The following is a 27,007-nucleotide window of genomic DNA, read 5'->3' as shown; positions in this document are numbered from 1 at the left end:
GCAGAGTTTAGCAGGCTGATTCTCAGACATGGATGTCTACAAACCAGTAGGACCCAGGCTCATAGCTACATAGCTAATTGTACTAAGGCCACCATGCTTATCTTTTCAGTGGTGAGGTTTTACTGGCTTTTAAACTTATATGTCAGTGCAGAGCCAAAATTACCTTCTTTATTGGCCATTCTGAATCTTCAGTACCTTTCAGAATTTATCCAATTGTATATTAACAATCTTGGTAACCCTGTTACCTGAAATACCAGTTTTAGTGGGTATGCTCCATGTATACCTTTCATACATATGAGTCAACACAGATCATAAAAGCCCCAGCAGTTTCAGGTAGGAAGCAGTAATGCTTTGTGGTTACAGCACAAAATTAAGACAGTTCTAAACAACTTATTCTCCCTTTCCTCTTCTCCCTCAAAACCATATCAACTTCATCTAGCTCAGAAGCTGGCCATGCTTAGAGCAAGGAGTTGGACTAGATGACCTCCAGGTGTTCTTCCAACCTAACTCAGTCTACGCAGCTTGACACATAACTAAATTAAGTAAGGTTAAGTCCACTGTGTCAAAATGAGATGGAGTCAATTAGCCAGAGACTATAGATTGTATTGCAGGATGAGTGCCCTTAAACTGTAAGTAAAATTGACCAGTTCCAAATACACAAGTTTGAGCAAAGAGATGGCACTGTGGCTTCTGGGTCTTGCCAGTTTTTTCATATGCCAACCATCCTAATCGTCATCATATTTGAATACAGTTACCTCAATAAGCCCATTCTGCACTATGATTCTTTGTCTCACACCATCAAAATTGTTGAAATGTTGACATACATGGCAAAATATTGCTAGAACTTGAACTTAAGCTCTCACTGACTTTCTCAGAGGATGACTGTATGCCTTGAGTAAGACTGATTAGAAAATGAATAACAGAAGTACTCAAGTGAGTAATTCATCGCAGCAGATTGGATGCATCCCTCCAAGAAGTACTCAAATATTTAAAGCATTTTCTTTCATCCTTTGATGCAAACCATATCAGATAATAGAGCAGCATTTCAGGTCAAATGCTTCTAAGATGGCCAAACAAATAGAAATACATATATGTTTCACATGTCGACATTAAAATAAATCATTCTTCAATGCTGTTTCTAGTCTGGGTCCTGGACCTTAAGCAGACTGTTACAGGATCCAGATATTGATGATGAAACCATAGATGGCTTTTGATATTTTCTATGAATTCCAGCAGCAGTGGTTAGTAGATTTGATGAATAACATGGAGGATTCTTCACCAGAATTTGCACTTATCTGTCTGAAAGAGATGGTATAAATTTCTACCTTAAATGAGACCTATGATGTCAAGGAAAACATGAGTTTCTTATGACAGTCTTTCAGGTAGGAAGGAAATGTGGCAAAACCACGTGTTGACTCATAAGGCTTTCAGCATGTTCAGTATTTGTGGCTGCCACAGACTGTATTTATTATGAACATGGATTCATTTTTTGTCAATATATAATGACTACATCCACAAAAGAAGGAGAATCTCACAAGTGTCATAATATGTTTCCTATTCTCATCTATAATAGGTAGAAAATTCACCATAGTTATTTTGCCATGGATTGTATAGTTAGCATAATTCAAAGATGTTACCAAATTGTCTATTTAGAGAGGGAGAAAAAAATATGTTTGTCTGTTATAAGGCCTAAACATAAATTTCATAAAAATTATTTCAAATTATCTTCTTAGCTTTCTTTCTGAAATTGGTTGATTTAACAATTGTGTTTCTCCACTTAGTATAGAAAGCCAAAGAGATTTGTGTGAGTATCTGGGAGGAGGGGAACAGCTGAGGCATTATGATAGCTATTTTAGATTCTCAGTTTTACCTCCTTGCAGAAATTAAATTCTTCTGACTTACTGGAATTCCAAAGCACATTGGTTGATGACAACAGCGATCTTTGGTACCGAAATGTAAATCCAGGTTAATTTAAAGGGTTCTGCAAAAGAACCATTATCTAATGCCATGTCCTAGATTTGAATGTAACACCAAATAAAAGAAAAAGGTTTGGGGTTTTTATTAAAATTTAGACATTTACTACTGTTGTTGCTATATTTCAAATTAATTTATTGAATTCCTCTCCAGATTTATTTCTATATATGTTCTGAGGTGTAGACTGTTTCATTATAACCGAACATTCAGTATTTTTACACAAGGATAACAGGAATAATTCACATAAGGATTCATGGGAGCCTTGCCTTATTTGAGTACTATGTTAAAAGCGACTAAATACTTCATCTTCCATAAATGTTTAAAGGAACATCATCACTCATTCCTGTCAAGAGGAAGGATTTATGAAAACCCACCACTTTCCTGAATTCTCATGAAGGAAAATCCCTTGGTACAGATCTAATTTAGAACAAGAACATAGTCTTTAAAAAGTTGAAAATTACAAAACTTATCTTTTCAGCAAGAGCCTGGAGCTCCACTCCTGTGTCACAGAGAGCTTGAGTACAGCTTGTAAAGATGTGCAGGTGACATTTTGTCATGCTGATTGCAAGCGAGAGATATGGGGATAAGATGTATTTTGCCTTCAGTATAAAGTTCCCACTGCACAGGCAGAGCCTAGCACCTCCCTGACACATAGGTGATGCTGAGTCTAGCATAACACAAGATATTAGTAGGTACATGACAGGTTCTGTAGTGCTGGGTGTGTACACTAGCTTTGTGGTACTTGTGCAGGAAGTTTGCTAGTGGATATCAGTCAACTGAACACAGGGTCTTCCAAGCTGGAGGCCTGGCCCTGGCCCCCATAGTTCTTTGCCACAATTAGATACCCAGGCCTCATTCCACAGGTGATGTTACTATTTAGTTACATTTAAGAATGGCATTCACACCAGCCAACATACCAAACAGGAATTATCAAGTTCATCATCATCAACATTCATTTTGAAGAATTAAAATTAATTACTTTTAATATAAATGTCTTAGCCCTCTTCCTGTCTTTCAGGAATGCAGGCATTCTCCTCTGGCCAGTGTTCATCTTCTTCTGAAGCTAGGCATCAATGTCAGCTCCTTATCTTTCAGCAAAACATCCCCAGAGTAGTGGATACTGGCCTCTTACCCAGCAGTTCACTGGCTAAGTGTACCTGAAGAAGTGACATCCAAACTGAGTTCTCTCCTGGGCCTCAGTTAGCTCCCAGATAAGATCCACTACCCACCAGGATGCAACAACTGTTGGGACTGAGTCCCCTCAGCAATTCCTCTCCAGGTTCTTTTACTGTGTGCATTAAAATTAGTTAAAGAATACATTGGACCCAAAGATAAGTACAAGCAAGACATATAATCTTGTGTTTAAGGGCACTGAGCTCTCAGAGGCAAGACCTGAGCAGATTAAATATTAGCATTAATTTTTCTAATATGGGATTCCATACTCTCAAGTTTTCAAACTTGTGAGCCTTCAAGGTTGTGAAAAAAAGCTTGGAAGTGTAATGCAAACAAAGTAATGGTACAGTGTCTGACAAAGCACTGGCAAAGCAGCCCCGAACGTCAGCGAGAGTACAAGGAAAGGGCCTCTATTCCCACATCTTCATAGGAAGATAGAGGTTGTTGTGTGCTTCTCTGGGTGCTGTTCCTAGTATTCATACACAGGATCCAGGCTGCATTTGATGATAAAATCATGCCTGCTTATCTAAACCCCTTCAATCCAGTCAGACCCTTCCCATGCAACTGGCACTGAGGCAGTGTGGCATAAAAATGATTTAAAAAGGAATATAAGGAGAGAACGTGTCATGGGCACCCTGTCTGTCACTGGCAAGAGCCATTAGAATTTAGGGTTCTCACTATTCCCATGACAGGAGAAGACTGCCTCTAAGTGAGGAGTCCAGGATATTACCTCTCTTTGTATGTGGTGTTTACATTGATCAGCCCTTTCCAAGATCTAAAGATCAACTTTCCATGACCAGTCATCCTAGCTTTTGTTACTGGTTGAATTATCAACATGGGGACTGTTGGCCCCTCTGTATATTTAATTGGATCACAGCAATACATTTATGGGATCTTTGTTGAATTAATTGTCTTTGATAAGCTTTCATCATCCTATTTCAGCAGTTGCCCTTAAATAAGCCTTATATTTTAATTAATAATTATTTTATTATGCAGGGAATATGTCTCATTTATCAATCAAGCATTCCTCTCTATCCTAAGAACACCCACCTATTTTTCAGGCTAATCTGCTTTTTCATACATGTCAAAACTTGTGATGATTTTAATGATGAATTATACAGACTTCAACAGTTTTGTCGTGATGTCCCCTTGAATTTTTCTGGCAAAACCTTTAGTTACCGTATTTTAAATACTTCTCTTTGTACATAATGGCATCTTAATATTCTAAGGTCAAATAAAACTATGAAATTAATGCTCTAGGTAAATGTTCCTACACAGAGATTGCCTACATTGCTGAAAAAAAAAAACAAAAAAATCACACCAAAATTGAAGACCTCCCAAAACTGATACTATTAACAGCTAGAAATTAATGAAGCTGTATAGAAAAGCACCCACTACAGTTATACAAAAAAGGTATGTATGCAAACTTCTTGCTCCTGTTTATAAAAACAAATTTTAAAAAAACAAAACAAAACACAAAAACAAACAAAAAAATGCTGACCAATTATCTGAATGGCTCTAAACTCTTTTTTTCTAGAATCCAGTTAAATAATAATGTACTTTGCCTTTTTCATCATGTAGATTATTAAAAACACATAGAAACTCTCACCTTTGAAATCTGTTTCTCCTGACTTGTTTTTTTAGTGAGGGTATAAATTTGATAATGCAGGTCTCAAGAGACACAGAGGAGAGGCCTGCCCTAATTCTGAGGATTTCAGATATTTAATTTGAGAAATTAATACCATTTATCTGCCTGAAAAAACACCCTGAAGAACAGTACTGCATTTGAGAGACCTGTATGGATGTCAAAGCACTTTGACTAGGTCCCATACCAATAAGATTCCTATATCATATTTTGAAAATGGCTTTATTTTTTGAAAATATTTTGTTATATTTGTCTAGAGGTCAGGAACTCTGAATTTTAATAATGCCTGACAGTGACTTTGTAGATCACCTTGGTAAAACTACTTCAACTTTTTTCCTTAAGTATGCCACCTGGAAAATGGGGACAACGATGCAGATTCTTTCATGTAGGAACAAAGGAGAGTTACAGCTTTGTTTAAGGCACCGTGAAGATTAAGCTAAAGCACACTAAAATGTTACCAGACCTTGACAGTTATCTGCCCTTCTACTCTAGAGTTATCAAAGAAAACTAAAAATCTTAGACATACCTTTTAAAGGTAAAACTGAAACAGTCACCTTTGTGAAACAAGAATTAGATAAAAAAAGTCAAATTGGACAGGGTAAACATTAAATATATTAATTGCAGGTGTTTCTTTCAGAAAAGAAAATGAGAACAAAAAAAAGTTACAAAAATATAATTCATCAGTTATGTTGAAGCAATACAAGCCTTCAAAATCAGAGCAACATTTATGGTGTTGAAGAAGGACATAGTCTACCACCAATCGATTTTGTAATGTTCCTTGGCATTTTAAGAAAAATAAACCAGCCTAGTATTATTGGGATTTTTTACATAATCAAATTATGTACCCTATAAAATTTTCACCACTCCAGTTTACTCAATTACTATGTTGCATGGCAAAAAGAAAAGGGATCAGCTAATATATATGGGTTCAATTTCATAATAGCTCAGGGCTTTTTAGATTATTTTTTTCAACCCAGGACACTGAAAGTAAAGCATCTAAAAAGTTGTAGATGGAGGCATATTATAGTAAAGGATATGGCTGAACCATCCAGCAGTCTTAGGTAAAACTTTCTCAATTCAGAATTTCCACAGACAGAGGGGAAAGCACAGGTCTGAAGAATTACAAAGAAATAATATTTGTACCAGAAGACAGGCTGTCTTCCATTTATGTTCAGTAAACACTAGGAAATAATACTGGGCTATTATGTGGAGAGAGGAGCTGATGCTTTCTCCAGTTCAAATTTTGCATAACTTTAGTAAAAAAGTGATGTCAAGAACTGATGACAATAAAAATTACTCTAGTAAGGGAAATTTACTAACCACAAGATATAAATGAAATTAAATCTATTACAATAAACATACTTAAGCAACAAATCCCTCCCACAAAAAAAGTGGAAATTGAAGGGAAAGAATGAAAAGAGAAAAAAATTACACCTTCCCTGAATAGGCTAGAAGAACAGTGATAACTGGAAACAGATGATGTATGGTCACTTTCTCAGACTGAAAAGCCCAAATAGTGACCCTAGCACAGAGAATTTGAAATCATTACAACAAATATTTGAGAAGAATCTCCTCTGTAAGTCTTGTGAATAGTATCATTCTTAATTCAAGTTAATGACTTAGGGGTGTTATAGATTAAAAGTAATTTAGCGGGAAATAACCACTTCTCAATTTTTAATGATCAATAATAAATTTATTAGCAAGCGGCGAGTGAGCAAAACAGTGCTGGGTGTGCCGGGAGTCTCTGCTCTACCAGGACACACACCTGACCCGGCAGAACCGAGTCCCTTTATAGTGTAGGCTTCATCCATATTCATGATGGGCGTACCCTGAGGGGTCTGCAAAGGTGTAAACAAGTTTTCCCGGGCTTTTCTCAGGTTTTCGCGGGCTTGTCTCAGGTTTCTGTCCCAGAAGGGGGGGATGACTCAGCACAAGTGTTTTTGTAGTGGCTTGAAGATGGGGGCCATTTTAGCTCCCTTCTAACAACTGATTTTAACAATAGAAACTATATACATATATCTTATTTCTTATTTACATAAGAGAATTACAAAACTGTTCGGCCACAACATCCTGACTACAACTTCTTTTTCCCCTTGAGATTTGAATAACAAATACTATATATGTTTTATTACAGGGGTAAATCCAGGGGAAAAAGCAAATCCTTCGAGAAAGGCCTCTGCTCCATATAAAAGCTATGAAAGAGTTTAACAACAAAATCCTCTGTCCCAGTTGGTCAGACTGCCTGGGCAGCTGGTCTGTCACAGTTAATATACCTTATAAAAGGTAATAGACTTATAACTAGCTACTTTCAATGTAGATTTTTCGTATTTTCTTCTAGAGCACTTCAGGGGCTACTTTGAGATTTCAATGGCATTGTATCTTCTGCTGTCACCTCATATATCATTCAAGTAATTCAAGTGTCTCAACTGATCCAGTGTTTGGCCACTTGTGCTTTCTGATGGACCCAGAGCCATGTTTTCACAGGGGAAATTCCTTTTATGCAGTTTATGGTTCATGATCTGTCATTACTGTGGAAAAAATACTTCCATTTCATTTAATGACAAATTCTATATGACTGCATGATCATTTTAAATTGCCTTGCAACAATTAGACAGTTTCTGGCATGCTTTACAGAGCAATAACAATCACCTGTTGCCTTCATTGTATGGCTTCCTGTCTTTCATACAATATTCATCGTAATCAAGCAGTCAAATTTTTTCCATATCAGAATACCACCTTACCTCATAATATATACGGCATCATTATGATTTCTACATAGTAAGTGTTGGATGTTCATTCTGAAGTTAAATAAGAACTGAGACATATATATCTATACACATATATATATATATCTATACTGACATATACGGTAGAACTTTTCCCATTCTTTGCTTCAAGTACTATTCTTTTTGTAACAATATGCTTTTCAATTATTTTTCTCTTATCATTTATCTGCCCACTTTTCTTTAAACATTTAATTAACACAGTTCCAAACTGTCAAGATAATGTGTTTTAACCTTCCTTATTTTCTCTTGATTTGCCTAAGAACATGATAATTAGTGTTTAGTATTGCTATATGCAGCATGACATTTCTTCTTTCTCTGGCAAATTGATAATTTTTTACTCTTACTTTTTTTGATAATATTACTCTCACTGAACTTGTTCTTTTTGAAACCTATTACTTCATTTCATTCTTCTTATACAAGTTTTTAAACCATTCTTCAAAGCAATTTTTTCAGTTGATTCATCAACATTCAGGTACAGATATACCATGTCTTTCTTATGTTTTCTCTCTTGAAGTTTTCCAATTATCTACAAATTTTACACTTTTCTTTCAAAACATCTTTTATTCTGTTTACATTTTTCTTTATTTTTAATGTGTAATGACTGTATCAAATGCATGAAAACGCAACCAGAAAAAGATATTTGCAAATTATCTTTAACATCTTTATTAATATGTATGCGAAATTTTGGAAGATAATCTAAAAGATACTAATTGCTCCTGTCACACGATCCTGCAAAATGCCATATTTCAGCTCATTTAAATGTGTGCCTTATATACTTTTTTATTCATTAACATTTTTACATTAAATTTAGCTGCTGTGTCATGTAATACTGCATCACAAATATTTAGGAATTGGAACCAAATGAGTCCTGAATTTTTGTGTACTTTTTAAGATGTGGGTTCCTATGTTTGAGGCAAATTTGACACCCTAGAAGCATTTCCATTTTTCATAACTGCATAGCTCCATAAGTAAAATTTAAGCCTATATCTTCAATTCCCACTCACTGATTTCACTTTTTTCTACCGTAGCTGTTCCAGTTTGCCAGGAATAGTTAAAGAGCTATTGAGATACAATGCCAGAGCATTCACAACACCTATCATCCAGTGGCAAAGAAACATAATTGCAGTCTGTTCTGCTGAATACTTCAGTTTATGTGAGGGAAGGATAGAGGAGTGCACTGTGGAGTAAAAGAGGGAGACTGGAAACAGCTCGCTCTTTCCCCAAAGACAATCAAACTCCTATTCAGCTTTTCATAGACAGTGTTTCAGGGTCCAATTCTTGTGACAGGTTCAAGGCTATGAACCTGATGTGAAAGGACATGTGTCTTGAAACCTGAAGGAAAGATAAGAATATCTTAAAAGGGTGCAGATTTGAGCCAACTATTTCTCGTTCTACTTATCTGTTAGTATAGACAGTTTTTACACTGTAAGCTGATACAGGTATGTCTCACTTTCTCCAAGCTCCAGACCATTACTTACCATTGTAGTGTACATTTTCCTACAGGGTGATATGCTCACAAATGAGATGGTGTAGCATGAAGCTCAAGCACTTAAATGCCCTTTGTGGATCTAACCCAAATTCACTTTTGAAAACAAGTTTTAGAGCTTCTGAAACTTTTACCCTGTGTGTCCTGGGGTCATGTGTTGAGATATAAGGAAATTAGTTACCAGGTCTCTTGAGTCCCAGTTTCCCCCACCTGATCACAGGATGCTTCTCCTCAGCACATTAATTCAGTCAGGGCATTGACACCAGTATAATGTAACAAAAAGAACTCTCGAGTTCATGATCATTTTCCAGAAATGATCTTTCATTGGATACCTACTGCCTTTGAAATGTATGTTTATGCACATGCTTTCTTTTTCTCTTTTCCAGAAATCCCTAATAAAATAAACCGTGGTGAAGTCAAACATCTTGCAGACACCTCAGGGTCAGACAAAACAGAAAGAACAACAAAGAGGTCCAGAGTATCAACCATAAGGCGGATATTTGACATGGCAAAACACCGAACAAAGAGGTCATCCTTTTTCTCAACTGGTGTGAAAGTTTGCCCACAAGAATCAGTAAAGCAGATTTTAGCCAGTCACCAAGCTTACTATAGATTAAGAGGTAAGATGATGATTGTAGCATGTACTTCCTCCTTGAAAGTATTTCTTTTAACTGAGAAAGCACTATAATTTTCCAGAATCTTGTTCTTTAGCTCTAGGCAGTATATGTGCTATTTGCGTTATGCTTTATTTTTACATAGATAATCAAATGTTACATGTACATCAGCATGCTTCAGGGCAGACAGTTCCCAGAACAGAATAAAACAATGCACTGAAAGGACTAATGAACTCAGTGTAATTGTATAGTGTTCTAGCATGGCAGAACTAGAAGAACAGATTATGCTTGCACTACTTTGTAAAAATGTACCACCTTTCTCAAAAGTGCAGGAGGTACCATCATTGCTACTCAGAATTAATCCCACCAGCTCGTGACAAGTCATCTATCATTGCACAAATACATTGGTGTATCTTGTCCCGATCCAATGTCGGGGGAGGTTTCAATATGATCCCAAGAGAGAGAATAAGACACAAACGAGGTTAAGTGCCATATACCCAAACCAGGTTTTTATTATTAAAGAAGTGAAGAGGGGTAGCGATAGGACAGAATGGAAGGAAAAGACAGAAATAAAGCAAGGATGCGGAATAGGGCTGCAAGAATAGTCACCACCATGGATCCAGCGGTGTCCCGTTGGTCCTCAGTCTTCAGTTCTTCGGTGGTGGGTGCACACGGATGTAGCTTCGATGGTAGATGCACACTGAGCAAAATTTTCTGCTGCCTTTTTAAGTTCATCATATCCGCTGGTTAGCATATCTGCTGGCCTTTAGTTTTTTTTTCTCTGGTCCCACAGGTTTTGTTGCATCTGGCTTCAGGGCAGGAACCTTTGCCTCTTGTCAGTTCATTAGCAATGCATGCATGGGGTCTGGCCTACACAATAGGGCCACAAATGGCTACAGGATGGGGCCAGCTCAGCACACCTCTGCCCCTTTGAGGCTTGTCTAAGGAGTCCGGACAATGCAACCGCAAAGTGGGGGGGTGCATCCTTCAATACCCTCCCGCTTCTCTGGGTGACATCCCCCAGACCAATTCACAGGCCGCAGCAGCTTCTCTTGGAGGTTTGAACAGACACAAGCAAGCTTTGAGGCAGTCATGGGACATTTCAGTCTCTCACATATCTGTAGTTATATTAAGTCTGTGGCAGTGTTGGTATGCTACAAACAGTGAGATAATTGACAGAAGCTCATGCAAAGACCTTAGTCCTAGTTTTAAAAAGTCTAGAATAGTTTTTCTGCCCTTTCTCAATTAATTCACTCTCTCCCCAGGCCTTTCTTTACTTCCCTTGACTGTAGAGATCCTGCAGAGTTACTGCTCCAATTTTAGGCCCATAGAGAGAACCCTGCAAATAGCCCTCTGGTTTTTATATTTCCTCTCTTCCTATCTCTACTTCTTCCAGTCTTTTATTCTGTGGCTTTTCCAATTTGAATTAGAAAATTGCATATCTTTGTGCTGCAGCTAGATGGTCCAAAGCTAATTCTAAAACAGTCAGCACTCTGGGATGCAAGTATCTAAGGCAACATCTACTCCCTAAATCAACTTTGCTAATCTATTTGTCCTCTATATTGGTCTCCAACCATTCACATGCATGTATGTAACTTGGCTGCTCTTCAGCTCTGTTTCAGGGAACCATCTAGTTCCCTATGAAATGAAACTTGGATGTAGAGCTGCAAAAATTTTACTCCAGCAGTCACTGGCTATAGGCAGCATGGGCAAACTACACATGGGCAAACTACATCAATGGAAATGATTGTAGCTGAATAATTTGTACACTCATTCAGAAAAAAGTGTTTCTGCTCCCTTGAATAGTTGCACATTTCCCATTACAACATCCTTTGTTACAACCTCAAAAAATCTTTCCTGCGAGGACAGTTCAGAACCCAAGACTTCTCTCCTCCCAGCTAAGCATGCTAATTTACCTGATTAAAGTGATAAAGGAAAAAAAAAAAGTAGAAGTGAAAATGTGACGCAAGCATTATCCTTGAAACTGTAATCACAGTACAAGCCTTCATGAAAAGATATGGCAGCCAAGCTGAAGTCTTACAGTCTGTGTCTACCTGTGGGACAATCTTACCTTCATTTTGTTTTGTAGACATACCTTTAGGTCTGTTTTTTCTCTTATCTGAAGTCTAGGAGACCTCTTCCACTCCTACAAGTCCCATGACACATTTAGAACTGTAACAGCACTGTGGATCATATCTGTCCTCTATAGAATTTTACTGCTTCCTAAGAAAAATTACACATATTTTTTTATATATATATATATTCTATGCTTTCAGGAATGACCACACAACGCAAAGCAGCTCCGATATAGGAGTTCAGACAGATGCTATTGGATAACCTGAGCCTACTGTGACCCTATATCAACTCTGAAATAACATAACCTCTGAAATAACCATAGCTTAAGTCACCATGAAGACAGTCCCTCATGTGGGGCAAACTAGAAGCATGCATGGAATCAGCTATGACACCTGCTCAGATGGCCATGTGTCATGTTTATCTGAACTCTGGTAACTGGATTACTTTTCATCAGATAGTATATATTTATTCAGCAGTTATTGCTCAGAAAAACAGATACCAGAGAGTTTTAGGTGAGAAAAAGATAATAGAAAGTAGACTTAACTGCTAGCTCATAACAAATAAATCTATTCAAAGACAGCCTGTTCCTTTCTAATAATCTGACCCCATCTGCTTCACCTGCAGTTCTCTACTGGAGGGCAGGTCATTCCTGAGGTATTATTGAGGTGCCCTAACACAGCTAGGTGAGTACATCCCTACAGCAAGTTTAGAGAACACCTAGAGAAGCTGATCACACTAATTTCAGAGACACAGACATTTTAGATAATGCAGATAATCATCTCACTCTAAGTCAAAGCAGGTATCAAGTACTGAAAATAAATGTCCCATCTCACAGTAATGAACTTTGCAAAGTAAAGTGCTCAAGGCAACAGCTTTTAAATTGTTAGCAAGTTTTTGTTAAAATGTTTTTTCTAATATGTTTGAAAATCCCCTTCTCTAAACACATTTAACTTTAAACAATATTTTGAAGAAGCATGTTCCTTGAGTGAGGGTACATTATATTTTCACAAAGTCAAAAATACAGCTTTGTTGACTCTAACAATACCAGAGGAATCAAGGAGTAGTGACAGAGGCAACCACCCATGAATGGTAATGTACAGTGACAGCTAAGGTAAACTGAATGGGTTCTGTTCAAAACACATTGGTTCTAGCAGCCACCAAGCCATGTTAGTTATCCTACACAACCTAGTTCACCAACACCGCAGAGCTCAACCTGCGTAAGTGGATATTTCTGCACTTAAGAAAGAAAGTCCACACAGGACAGCACTTCCTGACTGGCTCTGTGCTAGCTTGAGGACTGCTTTGGACCACTCAGTGATTTTAAGCATGACTCAGGTGCAGACAGGATTCATTCTATGTTTAGTTTGAGGCTGTGCAAAGTGAGTTAAGTGAAACCCAAATATTTTGGGTGTGGGGAAGGACTGATATCTGAACAGAAATCCAAAGACATATTAGTACAGTTAGTCAGGCAGGCAGTAGCTGTCTGGAGGAGGGAATTTTCCAGAATCTTTTAGAAATGGTTTCAACTTACAAAAAAGAGGATACTTCAGCAAGATGTTGGTAAAAGTGCTATCAGAAGTGTAGCCTTACCTGGCCATCTGTGACTCTCAAAAACTCACTTCTGCAGACACATCTAAGACCTGTGTTATCAGAATCATCAGTGGAAAGTAAAAGTTATAAAGTATTTCTGAGCAGTCATTTTATAACCTAGCTGCTGCTGCTTTCTCCCCTCCCTCACGTACTAATGCATGTAATGATCCTCACAGTGCTAGAGAGCAAGGTCTTTGCAGCAGGAACTTGTAAAAGACTTTTACAAGTTTTCCTGAAATGGCTGACAGAGTTCTGACTGTTAGAAAGTAAATCAAAACACTGAATGCCAAGCTCAAATATGCATTCTAATATATTTTGTAACATACTACAGCTGAACTTCACAGCTTTCTTGCATAAGGAGACATTATTATATTATGTGCTTTACATAATCTCATGTAATTAAGTCAGTTTGCATCCAGTAAATGAAGCTCCTTTAGAGTCATTCCTGAAAACCACTTTTTCAAAATCTCCCCCACTATCTTATTCTCTTTATGTTCATTGTCATTTCCCCAAATGATGTAGAACGCTACTGTTCTCTCTGCAGCCACCATACCTGTTAATCTTGTCTGATGTAGCCTGGCATTTAAATGGGTGATTCATCACCATGGAGGAGATATTTAACATTGGACAAATGACTGTACAGTTGTGTACACAGAGGAAGGAAATCATGTTCTTTCCAAAGGAATTTTGCCTATACTAAGTCATTCAATTTTTCCAGAGGTGTTTAAAGAAACATAAAAGCATGTACGTGCTGCAGAATATCTTTAAGATTTTGAAAAGACTAATTACAACGAAAATTTTGAATATAAACAAATCATTTTAGCCTGCTGCATTTAAAAACATTTTTTTCCATTAAAATATTTATTATATATGTGTAGAAATATCGAAATCTTAACTATGTTCTGTTTAGCTGGTTCTATGCATAGTTAAGCACACTAATGTACAAAACCTGTGTATACAGTTAAAATTAGGATTATTCAAATATGATGACTGCTAGATTATTTTTTTCTCTACCTCCTTGTTTGCTCTCACTAGAACATCCAGTATGTATCTTTGTATGTACGTACCTTTGAGGTGAAGGAAGTGTGCTTTATGTTTGCTCCTTATTCTTGATGATGATGACAGGCCAAATTAATTTCTTTTTTAAAATGAGGGAATTTAATAATCCTTAACTCAAAGATGGTTAATACTTCAACATAAAGGCAAATGACCATCAACGCAAAAATACCTGAAAGACCTAAATATCTAAAAATGCCTAGAAGCTGGATTGGTTTACTAAGTACAGTAAAGTGTGTAAATCCCAAATCACTTTTAAAAGGCTTTCAAGTTTATTTTTTGGTACAAAGCACCCATCCCCAGTCCCTTTCTTTTTACTCAGTCTGCCAGGAAGCTGTGTGGGAAGCCTTTCGTATTTTTCTGGATCGAATTCCTGATACTTCCGAATATCAGAACTGGGTTACTGCCTGCCAGAGGGAAACCTTCTGCATATTCGACATTGCGAAAAACTTCAGCAATTCCCAAGAGCACCTGGAAATAATCCAACGGGTAAGGATTACTGACATTTGTTTAGAAACTGGAGGAGACTTCCATGTCCCTCCCTATCTGCTTATATAAGGGCAAATTACTGCTCAGGAAGAGGAGGGGGCATGTGTTAGAAGGAAAACATAAAAGTACAGTAAACAAAAGAGCTGACAGGCTTCTGCTCAATGGTTGGATACACCCACTAGTAAAATGCTGTTTCTCTTAATCTTTTTGCAGCGAGTAAAACATAGAACCTTCCAGGAAAGGTAAGTAGCGCAAGTAGAACCTTGACACTTGATGTTACTGCCTTTTTTGAAAAAGATATGCGTAGGTGTGTGTGGATGTGAACAGATATACAGATAGCACTGTGATGTATTTGGTGTGTGCTGTGAGAGATGTGTATACTGTATGTACCATAGTACACAGTATTTGAATCACAAATAATGAAGGTGGCAAAATGTTTGAGTTGCCTGTTCACTTTGAGACACCACAGAATGTCCTCTTAGACTAACGTGAGCATGAAACCCTGACAGAGCCATGACTTTACATTAGACTAGTGTTGATTGGGAGCGTGACAAAAGATTACCCACAATTCGTATAATTCTCAAAAGGAAAGTCAGAGAATTTAACAACAGTTTATCTATCTGGGAGGCTACATTAAGCAATAATATGAAAACTCTATGCCTTCACTTTAGTTTCCCCCTGTATTTTCACACATCATGATAGTGTTAAATAATGTGATGCTTTATTCCCTACACTCTTGGGAAAAAAGTATGTTCCTAGCAATGCTCAGAAGTCTGAGAATGGCAAGATTAAGGTTACAATACTGAACTCTGTCTCTGTGCATATAAATACTATATCATTATCCACAGTTTCTCTCATTAATGTATTACTTTTTACTTAAAATTTTCTTAGATTTTCAGGTGTAGCAAATAATCTTTTCCATTCATAGACATTATACTGTCTCATGATCACAGAAGTCTTATGTATCTTTATTCATTAAGACACGGGAGCTTTGAGTGTTCTTCTTTCTCAGAAACGTATTTTTAATAATGTAGGGCCTAACTGAGCTCCCATGGAAGTCCAAAGGGAGGTCTTTTCACTCAGTCTAATGCAAACAGCAGCAGCAAGGCAATAAGAGAAGTGACTGATCTCAGAGTTCTTACGCTCTTTGTGAACAGTATAGTTTTCCCTAGACACAATTCAGAAGGTGAAGTAAATTCAATGAAAGTACTTGTATTTTAGCTGGAAATACAGGCAACCGTGATTATGCATTGTTGGATTTCATCTTTACTACTGTGTGGTTTGGGAAACATTTTGTATCTTCTGTAGATGCCATGTAGAGAGATTAGTCTCCGGCTAAAGACAACACACACATTGTGAAAACATTACAAATAATACTTTAGTTCTCACCACACAAGATATTCAGAGGATGTGGTAAATCAGGAGTTGTTCATGTTCTTTATTTGCATTATTAAACATCTAGGTTAGTACTGCATAGAAATGCAGCCCACCCACCTTTTCTGTCTATGCTACAAGCTTCATATTGTCTCAATTATTACCACACTACGCATTTGCAGTGCCTTTAGTTCTTTCACTTGTACCAGTTTTCAAACACTATACCTGTGTGCACTGCCTTAAAAATAGGTATTTCTACCTACATTTTGATGAATTCTATGCTCATTTATTTCCATGATTGGGCTTTTTATTTCATGCTGTGGTTTTTTCCACACTCTACTTAGAACCCAAAACAACTGAAATTCTTCTCCCCCCAATTTCAGGAAAGAAAAATCTCAAAATGTGACTTAGAAGATTCTTATCTAAGAATCTAAATGTTTCCAAAAACTACAAATGAATAAAAATTTGGTTTTAGAACATAAATTATTTTATAACCTTAACTTGAGGAATCTTTAACACATCTATTATAAAATGTACTTATATATATACACCACTTCTGCTTTTCAAGCAAACTAAGAGTTGCAGTTACAAAATTTACAGCCCATGACTGTAAAGCTTACAACAAAAAATAATATCAACAATACAAAAACAAATCCTATGATGCAAGGCAGACAATCTGTACATCACACCCAGCATATCCTTACTTGAGTTTTCAGCTCTCTTCCATGGGGACCACAGTAGGCATTAACCGATGAATATTACATCCAGATCCAAACATAAACATTCCTACAATTTGTAATAATCTTGATCCATAAATCTGATTTGAAACTATCATTAGTTGGAAGCATCCTTATGATATTATAATGTAGGCTGACAATTGAAAAATAAGTGCATCCATCCTCTCCTCACACCAAACCATATGAAACACCCTTGGAACCATGAAATGTCCATTGGCTCTAAAATTAGAAGCCCAAAGCCCTCACTGAACTATCTTGATAGGATGAGATATAGCAGACAGTAGTTGATTTAGATAATGTACAACAAGTCTTGCTTCCAATTTAGTCAGTGGTCGAACATTCATAGGTTTCAAAGAGAGAAAAAGCAGACCCTGTGCACTGATTTAATCTCTGTGACCCCATCCCTCTGACCGCTTGGAGAAAATCGGTCATGAAACCTCATGAGCAGACTGACAGGATCAGTAGACCTTGGTGGAGGAATATGTCAAATCAGTATTTTTGTTCACTGTAAGAGCAAATACCGTATTGAAGGAGAAGAAAGGAAATATATAAACTGTTGAATATAAAATATGATCTACCATTCCATTGCCTGTTTAACCAGCTTATCAAATATTCCATCAGAAATAACTTCTCTCATTTAAAGTACACTTAATATAGGGGTCATTTCTGCATTTTTTTACACCTTTTTCATTGCCAGTACAGCATGCTGATCATTAAATCACTCATTTCTATTTGATTGATAGGAAAGATGAAATATCCACAGGGAAAACAGGTGGCAAAAAGCTGGAAGACACTCCTTCCATTTCTACAGGTAAAATCAGATCTGCTTGCTCTGCGTCTGCCCATTAAATAGAATTGCTAAAACCAGTGATTCATAGATCTTAGAAGGCTGTAATTTAATGAATGCAATAGAAGCATGACAAGTTCAGTGAAGTACAATGAAAATGTTTTAGCAAAATAATCTGTAAGAAGCATTTTTTTATTTCTTTACAGCCCATCTGCTAGTAAAATGTAGCATTCCAGGTTTGTTTCACAGTCTTTAAATGCATATGATTTCCTAGTTTCACCTGTAGAGAATAGAGCTAATTTTGCTTCAGTTATGAAATAACATTTAGTGTCAGCTGCTGCATTTTGTTAGCCAAAATAAGCAAGCAGATGAAAATAAAACATTACTTTAGCCAGAAAGTCACAGTGGTGCCAAGACATTAATTTGAGCAGATTATGCCAATCAGACCTATAAACACTGTTGTGTAATACAGTTCTTTAAAACAATGTTAGAAATTTATGCAGTGACAAAAATCTGTAAATATGAACATTTCAATTCAAGGAGGAAACATCCTGCACACATATTTTTATGAGGGCCAAATATGACAGAATCTTACCGATAGCAGCTTCCAGCATGGTAATTTTGCCTCTAGCTGGAAAACACTGTCAAAGCCTCTTGTTACTTTAAATAGAGCCCTAAAGAAAGGTGGTACCATAGAGACAAAGGTCTCAATTGCAAAGTCAAGGTTAGACATTTGGTGATATATAATGCAGTATGACAGGAAATGATCGAATATTATTGTTTAATTCACACAATTTCACTGATGCATAGTCAGTGCCATTTTTGCCTTCAGTCACACATGCAATGCTACTGATGTTTTGACCTGGAAAGAAAGGCCATTTATTGTATCAAAAGTAGCAGCTTTACCCATGCCATAAGTCATGACCACTTTTCACTGGCGCAGGCTTGCACTCAGACACATGCTTCATAAGGAAAGCTTCTGCAGTGAGCTGACACCTGACCAGCAGAGAAAGGGGAAGATTTTTGATGTGCAAATCTGCTCTTGCCTAATTTTACTTTAAATCCCCCCAGGCTCCCCTGGCACATCCCTCTCTCCATATGCACCTGTACCTAACAGCACACTGCTCAACGAAATTGTTAACGACACGAAGACTCCTGTGAAGGTGAGGGCAGTCCGTTTTCCTATCCCACTTTTTCACTCACCCCTTCTTTTTGATTCAGACTGATGAGCTTGCAGCTCTTTTGGGCCAGTTTTTTCTTGATCATTGTCTTGCTCTTGTTGTGTTTTTTTGTTTATCCAAGGTATAAAAAGTCTGGCTAAGAGTAGAATTGTCCTTGAGCAAATAAAAATATAAAAAAGTGTTTAAAGAATACAAATTATATAAGTATTGCTAAGTAAACATACAATGTATATGCAGTACATGCAGTAAAGAAAAACTTATTTTGTGTTCCAAGACCTTCATATTTTTAACAGGTAAACTTTATAGCAACCTGAAAGGTTTTATTCTGAAAAAAACAAAAGGCTTTTTTGTGTAATAAAATACATTGGCAGTGGAACATAGGTATGGTATGTGTTAACATTAGTAGCAAGATTTGTGAAGAAGGACTGAGAGATTGGCAGAAGGCAGTTTCCTGGGTGGCCTCTCTGCATCACCTCTTGAGGTACTTGCATTGCAAGATTTGAAATTTGAAGCTCAGCTTTGTTTGTGAATAAGAAACAAGAGATACCTTCTGATCTTAGTATTAGCAAATCTGTAGCTTTGTATCTAGGATGAATTAGGAAATCGTTCTGAATGTGCCCATAGTGGCTTTACTCCTTGTGGCCAGCACATCATAGCCTAAAAATGAATTGGCTTTTGGAGTTTAACATTATTAAAGGAAAAAATTAGTAAGTTCAGGCCAAAACAAATAGTGTCAGGAAATAGCAAACGAGTACTTTTAATAGCAGTAAAGTCAACTGCACAGAAAAGATGTAACACAGGTAGACCTAATTGTATTTTATTATCAGGAAAAAACAAATGCAAATGACTGAACATGAAGCAGTAAGAGAGAGTCTGGCAGTCTGCTCTGGTTGACCATGTGTTTTCTGAGGGTAGGATACCAACTAGCTTTTAGCATTTGCTTGTCACTTTCCTCGATGTCACACACTTTCCTCCAAAATGGAGGAAATAAGAAGACTTGGTAGCACTCTCTGTGCAAGAAATGGCTTGATTCTCTTTATCACCTTCATTTATGCATATCAAAGGCAACTCTCAAATCACAGTAGTAGAAACTTATTTGGAAAGGCAGAAGAATTAAGCCAACAGATGTGTCTAGGAACCCTCACTTTTTGTAGGATATAGTTCAGAAAGTTATTTGAGGGATGGGCTTAAAAGGGTACCCTTCTACCTATTAAATCCTGAAACATGGGGAAAACATCACTTAGTTTTATTTCTTCTGTTTCTTCTCCTCTTCTTTTCCAGGAGCTGGGAACAAATACAGTCCCAGAACTGCCGGTGGAACAAATGGTAGAATTCAGTGTCACTCTCACTGATCAGGAGTACACAGACGAACTTAATGATCCCAACTCCCCACAGTACCGACAACTAGCTGCCAAATTTCAGCTACAGGTAAGGAGACTGAGTGAACCCAAAATGTTGACTTTGTACCTTGGCTGAGATTCATACTATGAAACGACCTTCACCATGAAATAGAATTAGAAACTACTGCCCTCACTTGAAATAGATAATTCCTCTTGTCTCAAGACCTTCAGTTTTCCATCACATATAGTTAGCTTTTCCCTTCATTTAGGCCATCTGTTCAGCCACCAAGCTAACAGGCTGACATCTTTGTCAGCAGTAGAACCTCAAATAACTGATGAACAGAATAACTTTAGGAATATCATTCAGGCTTAATCAGGAATTCATGGACAATACTTTGTCATAATTTAATTTCTGCAATGATCTTAATGAGAAATGTAATATAAATGTTAAAGTAATTAGCTACATTTTTCTGAACTATTCTTCAAAATATTTCCATTCATTTTGTTGTGCATTACCATAGTTTCTGTAAGAACTGGAACATCTGTGGTGTTTTCATATATTTAATAATATTAACTGAATGTTGAGCTATCAACTTAATAGATAGGGGTTAATGACTTGAGGTTCCCAAAAGGTTTTCTTAGTAGAATTAACTAAAGCTTCTCATCAGTTTCACAAGCATTCCTTAGTGCAAGCTATTTCACTTTCAAATATGCATAGAAAAATGGAGCAGGATGTGTTGGCAGAGCTGATAAAAAGTGGTTTCTCTGAAGATTTCCAGTATTATCCTCAAACAGAACTGCCTGCAGACTTTGTTTACTACACATATAATGATGTAATTCAGCAATCTGACTTGTAAGCTATTCCATTAATTGGATGGGGAGAAATGCAAAGTTTCTTCATTGTTAAGTTATTTTCCATTGTCATCAATTTTCATTTGTCACTTTTAAAAGTCCAAAGCTGTTCTTGACATGCAATGATGAATTTGTAGTCTAGTACCATGACATACACCTGATGTGCTTTCCTCCAAAGATAGGTCATAGAGGAGACAGAGGACAGTCTTGATACATGGCAGTTTTACAAGTGCACTCAAAGGGTGAGAGTGAGGAGGTTAGATGCAGAATTAAAACCTCATCCAGGGACATGAGCTTCTGTACAAATTTCAGAGAAACCTTTGCAAAGGTTGAGGCTGTGGAATTCCAAGCTCAGTTTCCAATTCATTCCACAACATGGCAAGAGGGAAGAGTTACAGCAGACATTACAGTGAAGGTGTTCAGAAGTACATCTGTATACCACAACATACATTGAAAATCACATGAGGAATGGAATGCTGATTCAGCTGCTTACGCTAGTCAGTAAATTGAGATTCATTTGGCAAAAGTAGAAAATAGAAAGCTACATATGTACATACAGTCAAAAGAAAGTATCAACTTCATTATGTTATAAAGAGAACCAAGAAGAGACTGAACAGAGTCCATGCCAACAGTCAACATGACTACAGGGGTATTCAGTTACCTAAACATGGGTATCTGGTGTCATTTTAGGTGACCCAGGTTATCCAATACATCTGCAAGGGCCTCTCAAATATGAGAGAGCTGCACTCTTTTGAACCAACAGGTGAACAGATGACCTTAAGGCATCTAAAATGATAGTGCTTGCCTAAGTTTAGGAAAATTAATTGCATCCTAGTGATTTAGGCCTTAATCTCTTTCAGTGGGCATTAGTCACATGAATAACATTTAAAATCTTCCCAGTCTGTTACTTCTCATATACTAAGTCAGACCAAGCCCAAAATGAAGTATTTACCTCAGTTCCTTTCCTCTCTTGCGAGAGATGGGCAAGGGGAGTGTAGCTAGAAGGCCATTTTCTGCACTAGACATTATCTTCTCTTCTGCTTGCTGAAATGAAAAAGACATCTAGGCTTATACAGTGTGGTTGATACCTGGTCTTATACTAACATACTGATCTTCTGCTACTTCTTCTTCATTTAACCTACATTAGAGATGCAAAGAAAGCTGTGGGACTGACCACTCATTTCCTACCAGTTCTGACAAACTCTTGTGCCTGAATGAATGGGTTTTAAATCTGTGCTGTGTTTGTACAGAATCATATAGCTAAGGAAGAAGAAAGATCAGCACATTAGTTCATACACTTTTAAAGTGATATGCTGAATTAAAAGGACCTGATTTCTCAAAAGGCTTTTCCACTTTTCAAGTGCTGAATTCCCTCAACTCCACAGGCTTTGCTTGCAGATGAAAGGCTTAGATGATGTGTTGCCTGGTACTTAACAGGACCAGGAAGTGTATCAGAAAGGAACTGTCGAACTGTATGTTTAAAAAAAATGCCTTTCCTCTGACATAGTAGATGTATGTAAAATATTTCATTTGCCTTAGCTGTAAAAATGTTGCTACAATTGGAAAAGACCAGAAGATGAATCAGCTGGATCTCAAAACACTGTTAATCCTTGAGATGCTGATAAAAACACTTATTATCCTAAAGTCTGAAAAATGTATACAGAATTCACCTTTTCTACTCATTATTCATCATACTGTCTCCTCTATTCAAAACCATATAATTGTATTATTGTTTACATTAGAATGAAAAATATATGAAGTTACTCTATTTGTACAAGAGAGTTAAAACTGTTTAATTTATAAACAATTTGTCAAATAATCTAAATCCATCTGCATTTGGTTAATATTTCTATATAATTAACAATTATATATATATTATATATATATAAAAAATATATAATTCTATATAATTAACAATTTACAGTTAAGGTAACTTGAATGACAAAATTATTCCTGAACCAAAACTGCTGAAAATGAGAAAACCATTTGATTCATGTTGTTTGACTTTCTCTATTATGAAGTAGATTGTCACTAATTTACATAACTACATTACTAAAAAGAGCTGTATTTTGTACTTCATTTTGCCTGTTAACAGGTAATACAGGCAGCATATACATATTCTGTTTAAAAGTTGAGCAATGATGATACCACAAAGAGAAGAGTTGAGACTGTTTCATAAAGTTCTTTCTGAAATATGAAAAATATTGTTTAGGTAGTTAACCTGTGCTTGCTTTTTAGCAGTCGAACTTACACTGAATTAATGATTTTATGGTTTTCTATAGATGCAAAAAATATTTGAGAAACTTCCAGGATTCAAAGAAATCCATGTACTGGGATTTAAGTAAGTAAGAAAATGGGACTCAGACTTTTTCTACTGATACTAAGATTCTCCTCTTCCTTCTTTCAATCCAATATGAATAGACCTATATAGTAGTGGGGTGTGTATTGCTATGAACAGAAAATCATTTTCTGGGAACGACACAGAGACAATATGGAGAGAAGTGCAAACACATCCCGAGGGAGACTATGAGGTTTTGAATTACTAAAAGTAGTTTTGATACCCTGAGGGGTGAAGGAATCAGTAAATCCTTTGAAAATGTTTGCTAGCAACATTGTATTAAGGACTTTCTTAAATGACAAGGTAAAGAGAGTTAGGAGTGCAATTATTCAGGTGGCTACGTTTTTGTGTGGGGGTCCTGTGCCCCTCACAGATCACAGTGAAGGTGCCTTGGCAAGAGAAGGTTGCAGGAGGATACATGTTCACACATATAAAACTTTTCCAATAGGTGATTCCCAGGTGTTTCAAACAATTAAAAACGTTTCATTTTTTAATAAATTTCTGTTCTGTCTTGCCATTTCTTTTAGTTTTATCTTCCTTGCATGTTTACTGTTAATACAAGCTACTGTGTATTTTTTCAACAGAGAATCTACACAGGAGGGCGGGATCAAAAACTTTGATATAGTTATGCTTCTGTAGACAAGTGCACATTATGTAAAGAATCAAGGGAAAACCAAATTATTGATAGTAAGAAACAACATAAAATTGGAAAGGAATAAAGAGCGGGAAAAAAACACATAAATTCACGTGGGCTTATGGCACAACATCAGGAACATTCAGTCCTTGTAGTAATATTTAATACATGTTGAAGAACATTCATATTGCAACGAAATTTTAGGCAAGAGCATACTTCTTCCTAGCTTTTGTCTGTGCAAAATTTCTGGGGAAAAAGAAGAGTAAAATAGAGTGAAAATTGATTGTTTACATTTTGATAATGAAAGTAAGAAAACAAAAAGCTGGCTACTGTAGAACAAGCAAAGAAAATCTGTAGTAGCATCTCATACTTGCAATAATTAATCTCATTCAGTTGTGACTCCAGGAGATCTGTGATCCATTTCTGTTTAGTGTCTTGGTCTTAGGAGCTGAAATGAAAGTACATTTATCAGTGTGGAAGATCAGGATTGCTCTCCATCATCTAGTAACTTAGTTAACTCCGATCAGCAAAGAAGACAGTTGTTGCTGTCCATTCTCCCTTAGCCATCTTGCTACATATATTAGCAGCATTTCCCACAAGGCAATATGGAAGGACAACATTAGAAATATACTAGAGAATTCATCAGGGAAAATAACAGGGCATTATACTACAGAAGGTCAACATAGGCATGTCTTCCAGAGGTAATTAATAGGTTAGGTTACCCATGTGACTAGGATCTGGGTAGGCACCATGTGTGGTAACAGTAACAGTTGCTACTACTGTCTGCAGGTGTTCATTGACACCATAAAGATAACAGATTAGCAACAGCAGTGCCCAAATTGCACCATTTGTAGTGGGAAATAGGAAAGCAGATATTTCAAACTATCAAGGTAAAGTAAAGCTCCTGTTTCCCCACTCAAAACATGGAGATTCCCATTGTTTGTAAGGGGAAAAGTGAAATGAAGGAGAGTAGGCTGTCATTTTCACACAGAGATAAATATTATAGATGACACATAGAAGATAAAATAGTCAGAAAATGGTTTTGATGTATGACTGATTGATTTACCAATATATACATGAATCTTTGTTTTTCTTTCTTTTGCAATCCTTTATCACACCCTTTCTTCTGTGATGAAATGAAGACAGAAGAAGGAGAAAGATGGGTAATTTGTCTGTAATTCATAACTAAGATTAATCATTTTATAGACTATTAGATGTACATAGATACATCAATAAATGTTCTTTATTTTGATGTGACAAAGTGAATTGATTTGTGTTCTGCCTAAGTACAAAATCTTTGATATAAAGCAGCAGGGATAGCTTTTACCTTAATCTGAAAGGTTCATGTAATCAAATTTTGTCAGGATCTCTCTGAAGGGAAGAAAATTGGTTGACCTAAGAAAAGTCACATTCAGATAACTAAAGATCTCTATCAGTCATAAACTGAAAGTGAAAAAAATAGGGAAACTTCATATTTGAATTTTCATTTTTGATCTGCTGTTTCATAGCTGTAATTCCCATATACACATTATCTTCAATAAGTATGTAGAATTTGATTTGTTATTTCCATTATCAGGCCAGATAGAATGGCAGAGACCAGTTACTAGCTTGATAAGCAGGGATCTTTGAACTGGCAATGCAAACAGCTACACAGTCTGTTGTTGTTGTTTAAAAGTGCTTCTGGGGAATAATTTTTTAGCAGCTCCCAGAATTTCTATTCCACTCGTAGTTTAAAAGGAAGAATTGTCTAATGCTTTTCCCGGATTCTTGCAGTGTCATAGAAATGTAAATATATAGCACAAACTAGACAAAGTGAAATTCCTCTGTCTCCAGTTATTTGATTTTATAAAAAGCAACATAGTGGTGTACAAATGTTTTACAATGTACTCATTATTTTTCGTTTTAATTAGGTGATTCTAGCATTTATGAAAAATGATGTATTAAAAGTGGTGAAAATTTGAGACTTCTGTTAAACAAATACATCTAGGGAAAAACTATATACATTCATTTGGACTTGGAAAACCTATCTGCCATTGTGAAAAGTTGTTTCTTGACACATTAGCTAACTTTCTTGCTGTTCAACAAAAAAGAGTAAATCGTTACCCCGTATGTGATAGGATTTTTGCTTATCTGTAGTTTTATGAACTGTCCAATCCCTTTTCATATGTTCCTGCATAATTAATAGGTGATTATGGCTTCTAGTAACCTCAGAATGCATTTATGACTGTTTGAACCAATAATCAATGACTTCAAAATATATTACCAGTTCTACAGGTCTCTGAGTAGTCAAACTGGATCATGTCAGGACATTTTTATAATTTTCTTCAATATTGTAATTTGTATTAAAAATTATGGATAGAATAAAAAAGGTTTAGGTGTAGCAAAAGTAATTTGAGGATGACAGTCTCATTAGAAAGAAGTATATCTGTATTATTTTTCAGAAGATAATAAGTTATGGTTGCATGCATCAGTCCTCAGCCAGTAACTGATTTTGCTGCACTGGGCATTTTTGCATCTTCCCCTTGCAGATCAAGCAGCACTATAGCACGATATGTGGTAAACTTTGAGAGAGATGGCTCAGAAATCAAAGGTACAGCAGATGACATCTCAACTATTGGATCTAATAAGGTTGAAAATGAAAAAAATCCACTTTCTCCAAAGGAAGAAAGGGAGATACCATCAACTAAACTCACAGTAACAGAGCTTCAGCAACTGGTTGCTATAGCACTCCATGAAGACCAGTCCCTGCCAATGGACCTTGGAACACTTCAGTTTACTGATGGTCAGTAAGCAGACCGGTGCCTCGCACAAGTCTGAAACTTGTCCTTTCAAACTGATTCAATTTCAGTAAGGTCTCGTTTGCTTCTCTAACAGT

At 36.6% G+C, this 27,007-nt stretch overlaps 1 protein-coding gene across 3 annotated transcripts in view; it reads left to right on the top strand.

The window, feature by feature from the left end:
* IMPG1 (interphotoreceptor matrix proteoglycan 1) overlaps positions 1-27,007 on the top strand; it is a 65,155-nt gene that overhangs the window by 4,475 nt on the left and 33,673 nt on the right. For all 3 annotated transcript variants that reach the window (XM_074861903.1, XM_074861905.1, XM_074861902.1), the window contains exons 2-10: positions 9,451-9,684; positions 14,723-14,889; positions 15,103-15,131; positions 17,744-17,811; positions 18,859-18,950; positions 20,250-20,396; positions 23,443-23,501; positions 25,275-25,295; positions 26,661-26,914. In XM_074861903.1, coding sequence (XP_074718004.1) covers positions 9,451-9,684; positions 14,723-14,889; positions 15,103-15,131; positions 17,744-17,811; positions 18,859-18,950; positions 20,250-20,396; positions 23,443-23,501; positions 25,275-25,295; positions 26,661-26,914 — 1,071 coding nt within the window. The remainder of the gene's footprint in view (positions 1-9,450; positions 9,685-14,722; positions 14,890-15,102; positions 15,132-17,743; positions 17,812-18,858; positions 18,951-20,249; positions 20,397-23,442; positions 23,502-25,274; positions 25,296-26,660; positions 26,915-27,007) is intronic.

Source organism: Strix uralensis, chromosome 3, assembly GCF_047716275.1.
Source record: "Strix uralensis isolate ZFMK-TIS-50842 chromosome 3, bStrUra1, whole genome shotgun sequence".
Taxonomy (NCBI): domain Eukaryota; kingdom Metazoa; phylum Chordata; class Aves; order Strigiformes; family Strigidae; genus Strix; species Strix uralensis.
Note: the sequence above shows the minus strand (reverse complement) of the source record. Positions and strands in the feature narration are given on the sequence as shown.